The following is an 11,682-nucleotide window of genomic DNA, read 5'->3' on the forward strand; positions in this document are numbered from 1 at the left end:
AAAACTGTTTCGGTGTGTCGCATAGACGTCGTCATCGTCTTGCTGCCCCCTCCCCGTTCTGTGATTGGTTCCCTATTTCAGGGGGGGAAATGGTCCATAGTTTCCATGCTAGACTTGCAGCATGAATAAATTTGCGCGGCAGGCAGCATGGGGAAACCCAGGCTAGCCTTGAGCACGAATGTATTTTTTGTGTCACTCGCACGGTTTTATATAAATATGTTTTCGGTGTCCTTGGCACAACTTTCTTTTTCGTGTCATTGTATATGTATCGTTTGATTTGGGGGTTGGGTTAGGATGTACTTTTATGTATTGGTTTCTACATTGGTTTTTAAAACTATTCTCGCCTGGAGTTGGGGTTAGAGTTGGGGTTTGTGTTAGGATGTCTAAAAATGTATCATAAAGTGATTCAAACCCCAACCCCAAGCAACAAAGTTAAGAAAATAGAAAAAACAATGAGAAAACAATACATAAAATTAGACGAAAAAGAAAGTCACGCAACGGACACGAAAAACTATTTATAGAAATTTGTGCAAGCGACACGAAAAAGACATTCGAAAAAGCTCAATTGGACTATGCTATGGACATGAATAAATTAATCAAATTTTGCATGACTATAACACGACTTTCCATGAGATCAATCTGTTTCTGACATCGTCCATTCTAAATTCCAGTAATCCTGATTTTTGTTCACACATAGCGCTTAACAGTAAATTACTGTTAATCTTACAACCTCTTACTGGTAAATGTATTTGTTTCTACTTCATGTAAAGCTCCTTAGGAACCATGAACCATGTTAAGAAGCACTCAATACATACAATTGAATTGAATCATCTACCTAGAAGACCTTGAAGCATAGTTTGAGACTGCAAATGCTTACTGGAGGAATTGTGGGTGATGATTCTCCAGTGGTCACTTCCTGTGGTATGCAAAGAGCCTGTCCAAAGAGGCTGAAGGGGCTGAAAGAGTAAGTGATGTTTCCACTTACCTTTGTGGGAGGTGAAAGTTTTGGGGGCTACACCAAAGATCTATTAGGCAAAATGGACAATGAAACAGTTTAACTGAACCAAGAGTAACCAAGGGTAACAAGAGTAAAACTAGCTATATTGTTTCATTTTTTTTACTATTTATATTGTTACTACTGCAGACACTCATAAAATAAATACATTGTTGGACTTTGAATTGAATGAATAAGTGATAAAGGCACATTTCTATTTCATTTTTAAAACCCGTTTTAACCCCTCGAACATTCTGCAGGAAGGAAGTGTGAGAATTGTAAAAGCACACAGTGTACTCTAACAGCTACTCTTGCACAGAGCACATTTATAAATCTTGAGGTGTGCATTAGCAAAGACTGCAGTGAAGCCAACCTAGGGGTCTTTGCAGAAATGACGAGGAATGAAACCATAACCCTGCAAAGTTGCCTTTTGCGGTCTGTAGAGGATATACAAAACAGCTGACAACACAGTCCTAAATCAGTCACTTTGATAAAGAACGAAAAAAACTCTTTTTAAACAAATGCATCAAGTTAAGGTGTAAGTGATATCTTTATTACATTATTTTACTTTATTAAGTTAAACTCAAGAATGTGGCAAGTCAGATCAAATGTTTATATAAATAACCATGGAAATATTCCACCAACAATCAGTATCATTTTGCCTACAACCTGCCCACTATAACATGCAAATAATAGCCGTGCTATTGGAAAGATCTCACCACGAAATATTGCTTTACAAGAGTGTGAGACATCCTCTGCTTGTTCAGTTTCAGTTTTATTATCAATAACATTCAATTAATTAAACATTTATCCATCTATTAATATTACTTAACTATCATCAGTCAATGTGACCATTATTCATTATTCACATTAGTATACAGTCAACAGTATACAAATTTAGTCTTTAAAGAAATAAATACCTACATTTAACCAACCTGATACAGCAGCATATTAGTGTTTGTTCAATCTTAAATCTCTTTTGCAAAACTTTTCTGCTTTTTTTACAAAACAAGAACATTTTGCACACAGGCAACAGATACATTCTGATAGAAATCAAATATGATTTGACAATGGCAAGCAAACAGGTCCCAAGTTCTTCCCAAGCATTATTAGATCTTAAAAAGACCAAAAAAATTATTCTGAAAATTTTTGCTGAGAAATAGTGGGTGTGAAACATTAACGAATAGCCAGTCTGACTCCTGGAAACGTTGAAGGGAGCTCAGATGACTTCCTGTCATCCATTTCTGATTGTTCGACGACTTACAGAAGCCCTCTTGGTGGTCCTCCATGATGGTTCGATTTTCCCCGCGTCTCAGCACACTAACCCTGTGGGTGTGAGAGTCTTTGTGGCTGCATGTGTATATCAAAAACTCCACACGGGAGTAAACAAAGTAGTAACCAGTCTCATTGATTTGAAAACCGCCGTTGTGGTACTGGATGCCATTTATGAACGCCGTACCAAGTTGAGTTTCCCAATTCAGAGTTCCGGATGATGAGCGCTGGTCTGCATGGCCTGTTGTTGGAAAAGCATTTAGGTCAGAAAAAGTGTTCAAAATCATTCCCAGCTAAAAATACAGGAATTTTCAAGTATAGGAAGTAACCGGTGCCAGCACAGCAATACATCAGCAAAGGTTCCAACAGGTTTTTTAAAGGGCACATGTGTAAATCTTTGGATGTTTGTTTGCCAAACTTACCGATTAAATGTGCACCGATAAAATCTGCTCTTATTTGTTTCATCTTGATCAACTCAGCAGGTAGGCCTGTTAAACAGAACAGCATTGCTATTCAGGTTATCCCAGAAATCAGCACAAAATAACAAGCTTTTAGCTCAGGACAATACTAATAAATGCTATGCTATATAATAAAGTGCTTTACTCACCAACTTGCTTCTGTGCGGTGATGCTTTCAACTTCTGCAGGCATTTCCTGACATTAAAGGTGAGAAAATATAGGGTCACGTCAAACTTATAGTCACAATATATAGGTGCATTCAAGTGTATGCACACAACAGAACCTACAGAAATGTGTCTATAATATAGATGCTGTAAATCTACATCTACCCTATTGAAAAATCCAGCTAAAACCAGCATAAGCTGGTAGCTGGTTTTAGCTGGTGTAAGGTGGTTTACGCTGGTCCTCCCAGCCTGACAAAGCTGGTCATGCTGGTGGGCCAGCTGGTTTTCCAGCCTGACCAGCTAAGTCCAGCTAGACCAGCTTAAAATGTGACCAAAACACAGCTAGACCTGCTTCCTACACCAGCAAAACCAGCTAAGACCAAGCTGGAGACCAGCTAAAACCAGGGTACACTCTCAGAAAAAGGTACATGGAGGTACAAAAGTGGTCACTGCACTGTAAAACCTAAAAGTTAACTCAACTCAAACCATTTAAGTAAACCGGTTGCATTAGTTTTAAAACATATACATTTGAGTACTGTGAACTTAAACAAATTGAGGCATATGCAGTTATGCTCTTATATTTAAGTTCACACTACTTAAATATAAGTGCATAATTGCACATGACTCAAGTTCACAGTACTTAAATATATGTGTTTTAAAACTTAAATGGTCTAATGCAACCGGTTTACTTAAATGGTTTGAGTTAACTGTTTTTTACAGGTTTTACAGTGTGGGTCAGTAGCACACACTGGTACCTTATAGGAACATATCTGAACCTAAATGATACATATTAGGACCCTTTCAGAAGGTACCAGTGAGTTAAAGGTACAACTTTTTTACCTTTTTTTTCTGAGAGTGTAGTTGACTTTTAGCTGTTTGACTGCTCTGGGTGAATTAGAGGATATCCTGTAGCTTTTGACCAGTAACCACATTTTTTCTTTCTGTCGCAGTTTTGTCCTACTCAGTCATGTGCATATGTCAAAATGGAAAGTGAAAAAAATATACTACTGAAGAGATTCATGAAGACACTTAGGAAATATCTGGCTGCTTTTCATGTGGGTATGAGTAACCAAATTATGTATTTATATTAAGGATTCAATATCACTACTTGTAGTCACCACAAAAAGTGTTTTGCAACATATGCTACATAAATGTTAAAAAAAGATAAAAAAAATATTGAATGACAGAAATTAGTGTCATCTTTGGGGGGAAAAAATCCAAACAGGCTTTTTGCAATGATATCCAACTGATCCTAAAGTAATTTTTTATATATGTAGTATGTTAGTTCCTCTTAAAATTAAATAGAATAAATGTTTGAAAATCTTCTTTAATATTAAAATACATAATATATACACAAAATATTTTAGGTTTAATATATTTCAACAGTATTTTATTCTGGGACTAGGATAAGCCCTGTCGAGAAACCGCCCCATAACGCACAACCCAGTCATTCTTACCTGTGTAAGCCGCTCCACTTGATTCTGTAACCTCAGGATCTGGTAGGCTCCGAGCCCCAGGGCCGCAAAAACCAACAGAAGTATCATAATCAACACCCAGGTCATCCCATTGTTCATGGTTCCCCTTTTCTTCATCTTGGCTCGAGCAGGAGGGAACGTCCAGCAGGGCACCAGGGGTGGATTTCCCTGTCCAAGCACCTGCTGATGATAATACTGATGTTCTCCAGGATGACCTCCACCGGAATCCACCAGGAACATTGGAGGAGATGAATGGCCATATCTGTTGCCGCTCATATCTGCAAGGCTCAGAGTCGTGTGTGTGATGGTGTCAAGATGATGATTGGTTTGTCTTGAGAAGACTGGCTGCAGAACAGTTTTGTAAAAGGTCCTTCAGCGTGGTTTATCTTCCACCTCCCACACACACACAGTCACACACAGACGCTGTCTCTCAATCACTCATTCACTCATTACCCTGATTCTTTCCTTTAACGGTGACATATAAAGAAAGATATAAAGTAGTGAATAGGTGCAGTGAATGTAGCTTTATGAGTTTTTATGCATTTTTTCTTGTTCCGGTATTATGTCGTCCATGCATTTGTGGTAAACTACAGCATAAGGTCTTGTAATTCTCTACAGGGGGAGTGATAATGACATCATAGGCAGGAAACTTGCAATACCACCTAAGACATTTAAACCTAAAGATAAACATTTTAAAAGTTTATTTTGGAATTTTGTGTTTACAACCTCATGTTGTTCCAACCCTGTATTTTTTCTAAAAATAAACACACACACAAAAGATGTATTGATGAGGACTACAGATATCATTTAATAATGGTAATTGGTTTTTACTGTTCCTTACATAAAACTAGACTTATAAAGACCAGGGTTCCCACACCTTAGTTAACGTCAAATTTACTTCAAATGGACTTTCCAGGTCCGATACTCTCAAATTCAAGGACTAAATGTGGGGACACATTTCAAGCGAGAGCAAGGTTACATCATGTTACCTTTTAAGATACATTGTTACAGTTCCCTTTCGAGGGAACTCACACTGCGTCACTGCGGTGACACTTTGGGGACGCCTCCAGGGGTAAGTGCGTCTGAATGTGTATATCAAATTCAACTAATGGTGAGGCTTAATGACAAAGACAGGGTGACGTGGGAGCCAGGAAGTATATCACTATCTGAAATATTGCCAAAGATATGCCGTTACAGGGACGCAGGAAGTATGGCAAGGGAGACACAGTGTCTCGTTCCCATCTTAAAGCAAACAGTTTAGCACGTGTGCTTAAAAAGTCTAGAATTTTTATGATATTATCCTACACTACACTAGCCTGGTCCAACCAGACTCTCGTACATTCATTTCATTTGTACAGAGAGTCGGGCCATGCTCCATTGCAAAGCGTTACTTCCGTTAAGGAGGGTCCTCTGTTGAAGTTTAAAACTATTGGATCTGCTCAGGAACTGCCATAGGCGATCGCTAACGTGTGGTCGTAACGTATATCATGCGCCGAAACCGGCCGAAAAACAACAAGTCCGAATAATCAGACCAACAAAACTTAGCAAACCTGGTTCTTGTCCGGCTTTAACTTCTGTATATTCGGCATTTTGCAACAACGGACCGAATAGCTTTTCTCACGTCTTTCTCCGCTGTCATTACTGAACTACAACTCAAACTGGCGCACAACCTCAACGTCATCTTTCTTAGCCACACCCCTCTGTTCGCTGATTGGACCAGCAGATTTTTGCAGGAGAAAATGAAACTCTACACAGCAGTCCCAGATGTAGTACTGAAGCGTAATGAAAATTAAGCGGAAGCACGTAGGAGGGCGGAGCCAGGCTAACACTACACAGGGAATAATATGGACTTTTTTTTACCAGAAAACTTCCTTCGTAAAATAAATTCAAGCACTTTCAATGACCTGTATCTATGTATGTATATTTTCAAAAACTTTTCAGTGCCTTGAATTGTTTCCCCCAGATTCACAAACTTTCAAGGATTTCAAGGACCCGTGGGAACCCTGAAAGACTTATATGAATATAGTACACACACATGATGCATACAAATACTTTAATTGTGCTTTTTTCCTAAAGTCCTTTTAACATTTTTTTACATGGAGCAATAAGAAAAAAAAAAGGATTTTTAATGAAAAGAGTGCCAAAGGGACTTTTGTAAATTGAACCCTAAACAGGGTTCCCACACCTTAGTTAATTTCAAATTCAAGGACTTTTCAAGGACTTTCCGGGTCCAATACCCTCAAATTCAAGGACTAAATGTGGGGACACATTACAAGTGAGAGTACGGTTACATTGTGTTTCTTTTTAAGATACATTAGCTGCGTTTACATGGACATTTGTAATCCGTTTAAATGATCAATCTGAATAAAAATGCTCCATGTAAACACCTCAATCGGACTAAAAAGTGCCAATCTGATTAAAAATCTAATCCGCTTGTTAGGGGTGGTTTATACCGTTTGTAATCCGCTCAAAATGACATGTATACACTTGATCGGATTAAATAACTGAAACTGGGAGGCTCTGCAGTGCGCATGTGCCATCTTTTCTTTTTTTAATGGCGGTTGGCAAACCCACTGAAAGGTGCATTTCCGCCACCTACAGGACGGGAGTGTGGAGCATACGCACACGTGCAATGACGTAGAATTGCCGTAATGACATGTGACGCAAATAACTCGAGTTTGTTTTGTTGAAGGAAGTCACAAGAAGTGATTGTCTTGTTAATCTTGTTCCTATTATCCTTCCAATTCTCCATGAAGTGATACAAGACAGCGTTGTCCAGTCAGTCCATGATTTATTCTCTGATCCACAAACGCGTGTGTTTGGACTTTCTCTCGCGAACGGTCTCTGCAGCACCGCGTGACGTAAAATACGCTTTTTGGGTGATTTTGCTGCTGCTTTATAATCAGTGAGGCACAAAGCAAATCTTGAAACAGCGTGAAACTATATTTGTGCAATGTGCGCATGTCAAATGATCAAATCTGATGTAAATCTTGTGTCATATAAACACGCACATCAATCCGATCACATTATTAAGTGTTTATGTAAACGCTATTATAGGATTTATTAATCGGAAGGATTTTAATCAGATGGAGGCAAAATGTGTCCATGTAAACGTAGCTATTGTTACAGTTCCCTTTCGAGGGAACTCGCGCTGCGTCACTGCGATGACACTTTGGGGACGCGTCCAGGGGTAAGTGCGTCTGAATGTGTATATCAAATTCAACTAATGGTGAGGCTTAATGACAAAGACAGAGTGACGCGGGAGCCAGGAAGTATATCGCTATCTGAAATATTGCGTTACAAGGACGCAGGAAGAATTAGCATGGGAGACGCAGTGTCTCATTCCCTTCTCAGGGAACAACAGTTACATATGTAACCCGAGATGTTTTTTATGTGTCAAACACAACTACGCAAAAAAGCATTTTTGAATGAATCAACATTCGCATACAGAAGATATAAGCATTTAAAATGAACAGTTTAGCACGTGTGCTTTAAAAGTCTAGAATTTTTATGATATTATCTTACACTATACAGGGAATAATATGGATTTTTTTCCAGAAAACATCTTGCATAAAATAGATTCAAGCACGTTCAATGACCTGTATCTGTGTATGTATATTTTCAAAAACTTCCCATGGCCTTGAATTTTTTCCCAGATTCACAAACTTTCAATGATTTCAAGGACCCGTGGGAACCCTGCCTAGACCATAGAGCACCAACTCACCTAAGTTGCCCTCACTATTATTAGGCATTGTTTGGTGCCATTTTCCTTTTTTTCATTCTATAAAGGAGCTACTCGGACATTCTGCCTCATATGTCCATGGTGGGATTATGACAAATATTCTGAACAACTTTGTTGTTAAGTTTTTAGATTAATTAAGTCCAACTGCTACATTGTCAAAATGCCTAATGTAGTTATCTTTCAGAACAGTTTAACCTTTATCTAATAAACCATCCATTAGTACAGTACAACAAACCTTTGGGAGGTCAGTGCGGTGTATCATCTGCATATGAGGCGACAAATCGCATGTGACCTACTAAAAGTTCTTCAGAAGGGCCACGGCATCTTTTTTAAAAGACCACCGGCATCCTGTCTGCAGTCCTGAAGCCACCAGTCTTGACTAGAATAGAAACTAACAGATTTAGTTAGTTTCAAACAGGTAAGGTTCCTGTAGCTCAACTGCTAGAGCATTGCATCACTAGCACAAAGGTTATAGGTTTGATTTCCAGGAAACGCACGCAACTTTAATGCGTTGTAAGTTGCTTTGGATAAAAGCATTTGGGAAATGTAGAAATATAACTTTCCCAGACAGAGCCAGAGTCAGGAGCTCCGGTACATATACAGTGCAGATCCGGCTACCCTTAAACCTATTTGGTTCTTCTTAGATATCTGCCAACTGTACAATATTTCTATGTTATCAGATACTTGCTTTGTATTAAAAGCTGACAAATGTTAAAAAAAACCATATGTGTCAGATGAAGCTCGACCGCTACAAAATTAAACCAAACACCTGCCAAGTCTCAACCAATCAGGTTTAATAATAATCATACGTAAAACATTTAATGCAAAACTGTCCCATGTTATGTTCCTACTTGAAAGCGTTTCAGTCAAGTGTTTATAAACAGTGATGCAGCAGAAAATAGTTTCAGTAAATACCACTAAAGAACAGAAGTTGCCACATGAAACAGTCTGTCAAAGTGTATGCGCGTGTGTGCGTGCGATCTCGGTCCTGCACCCTGCATTCTCAGGGTCTGCATGAGAATGACAAAGGCTGTGAGAGTGAGGTATGTGGTTAAAACCAAGCGAGGCAGGAAAAGGCATTACCTTAACCCCCTCACCCTACAGCAATACCCTCTCGCATGTCATCAGACACCAGGCGTTCCTGGAAAAGTCTGCCTTTTTCGTTAGTGGCTTGGCCTCGCTTTTATAAACCCACTGTTCGTTCTCTTTAATCTGCAACCTGCAGTCATTGATGGACGTTCAACTGATCACAAAGAATTTAAGTGGATTGCAATAAATGCGCAATGTGTTACGTGCTAAAAAAACAATAGACACCATCACATAAATTCTATTGGTTTTATAGACCCCTTCAAGGTTTGTAAACATTGAATGACTATCGGGTGCGCGTGCAGCATGGGGTCAAACTGTTCATATCATTTAGGCTTTCTAGTTTAATCTAACATGGCTGAGAAAATGATGACTTACCTCAAATGAAGTGAGCACTACAAACACAAGCCTCTTCGATCTTTGCATTGTCCCAGTCTGCACGTTTAATTGCTTGCAGCCAGATGTTGTATTTTTTTGAGATTCTGCAGGAATCCCGAAAAACTTAACGGAAGACCTGTTGCGATTTTCACAGCTCAAGACGCAAGTAGGCATTTTTGACGATACCGAATAATACGCAACTCAATCTGCTGTAATGACTTTTCTGACCCCGACATGAGCAGTGGGAACCGCCTGTGACGTGAACTGTGAAGAGGTCTATTGGGAATTTTATTGGTTCTAATGGAATATGGCCCAATTAAAGCACACTACAGTGTAGTGGTTTTAATCGTAAAAGCTAATGGTTCCTATTGGTATTGTAATGGAAACCATTAGAATTTTCTGTAATGGTTTTATTGTTTTTTCAGCAGGGTTTACATACAGTATATGCATTTTATTTAACTCACCCAAGGTGTACATTTCATTAGTATTTAATTTTACTGCGAATGAAACCCAGAACTTATGCACTAAGTATATGATGCAATGTTTTACCACTTGAGCTACAGGAACATATCTGCACATCCATTTCGTCCTCCTTCCCAGTTCATACGTTTCTCTTGCTTTAGTAGACACATGCAGCCTATCGTTTTTATAAACGCCCCAACAACAGAAACTCGCAGTGCAATCATGAGCAAAAGCAAGAGTTGGCCAAGTTTTCTCTGATGTCAACGTCTGGAGCAATGATGCAGCTAAAAATTTTTTTTTCGTAATGCCTGTAATTGGTACCGTGCGTAACTACAATGCATGTAAGATATGCTTTAACGTTGTACTACTTCGCACAATTTATCCAACTCGCAAAATATGTACGAATTCTCGTGAGATCAGGATGGTAATGACTAATCAGTTGAAAGTCACGTTACGCTGAATCATTAGTGGACCATTGTGGGAAAAATTGAAGAAAGATACCGCAAACAAAGCATTTAAGTTATTACATTGTTGTTCAGTTCGTTGATGAGTACAAAACCAAAAATCTTTTATTCTGAATGCTGCAGGGGAAAAATTGGCTTTATTGTCATGCTGACGTCTTTGGTTGCATCTGATGACAGGTTTCCTTGCCTATCTCTTCACAGGTATGGGAAACCCTGTCTATTGTGTGAGCAAATGCAAGGTGCTAGAAGTGACACACGCTTACACATCTCATCCACCACTGTTGCCTGGTAACAACTGTCAGCTCTTGCTCAGTTTCCCAGAAGTGGTGCCTGCTAAGCAGTTTTTGTCGTTGATATCTAGTCATGAGGGGTTTTGGGGTCGAAACGTGGGCAGCAGCGGAGCCCCAGTTCTCTTACCATACTATTGGAAAAATTGTCTATCGTTTTGTGTGCAAAGACAACTATTGCTCTCTCTCTCTGACTCAGCATCTCTGCAAAAATTTAAGGTTTTAAACTGCCGCAGTCGTTTTTAGCGGGGTTATTGTGGTAAGTGCATTAATACATTAGCCTACATCAGTGGTTCTCAAACTTTTTTGGCATGCCACACCCTTTGTGTGTGGTGCATCGCTCTGTGCCTCCCCTAAAGAAAATGTTTGACATAAAATTTGAATGTAACAAAACATATTAAATTGTACAACATATTGCTGTTGGTTAGTAGCCTTATTTTTATGAGGTTTAATTATACAGAAATTATGAAAAATCTCTTTTTTTGCGGGACCCCAGTTTGAGAACCACTGCCCTACATACCAGATACGTATATCAGTCTGAAACTTTGGGGTTTTAAACTCTAAAGAGTTGAGGCTCAAAAACACCTATTGATGAATATCAGTCATGTGACATTTTACGTCATTGCAGTTGCCCGCCACCATCTTGAGTACCTGTAGGCTACTGACAAGCATTGGCTAGCTTGCTACGATTTATTTATCTTTTACTGTCTATAATTCTTACGGATACGGGAAATGGCTACGAAAGACAACATTTCGCACCTCGACTGTCATGAAAAGAAACGCTACTTTAAAAAATATCTTGGTTAGGGTGTGATGCCTACTTGGTCACTGATGTGTTCTTTCGGCTGCTGTCTGCTGCCAAAGACTATTTTTACAACACTAAGAAGGCACGACACAACA

The 11,682-nt window shown here is 39.1% G+C and overlaps 1 protein-coding gene across 1 annotated transcript; it reads right to left on the reverse strand.

The window, feature by feature from the left end:
• Positions 1-1,753: 1,753 nt before the first annotated feature.
• Positions 1,754-6,367, reverse strand: faslg (Fas ligand (TNF superfamily, member 6)). Its single transcript, XM_055187094.2, has 4 exons — positions 4,346-6,367; positions 2,874-2,919; positions 2,689-2,754; positions 1,754-2,507 (listed from the first exon to the last, which is right to left on the reverse strand). Exons 1-4 carry the CDS (start codon positions 4,637-4,639, stop codon positions 2,104-2,106), a joined length of 810 nt encoding a protein of 269 aa, XP_055043069.2. The 5' UTR covers positions 4,640-6,367; the 3' UTR covers positions 1,754-2,103.
• Between the last annotated feature and the right edge of the window lie 5,315 nt (positions 6,368-11,682).

The sequence above is a fragment of the Misgurnus anguillicaudatus genome, chromosome 18 (genome assembly GCF_027580225.2).
Source record: "Misgurnus anguillicaudatus chromosome 18, ASM2758022v2, whole genome shotgun sequence".
Classification (NCBI taxonomy): Eukaryota; Metazoa; Chordata; class Actinopteri; order Cypriniformes; family Cobitidae; genus Misgurnus; species Misgurnus anguillicaudatus.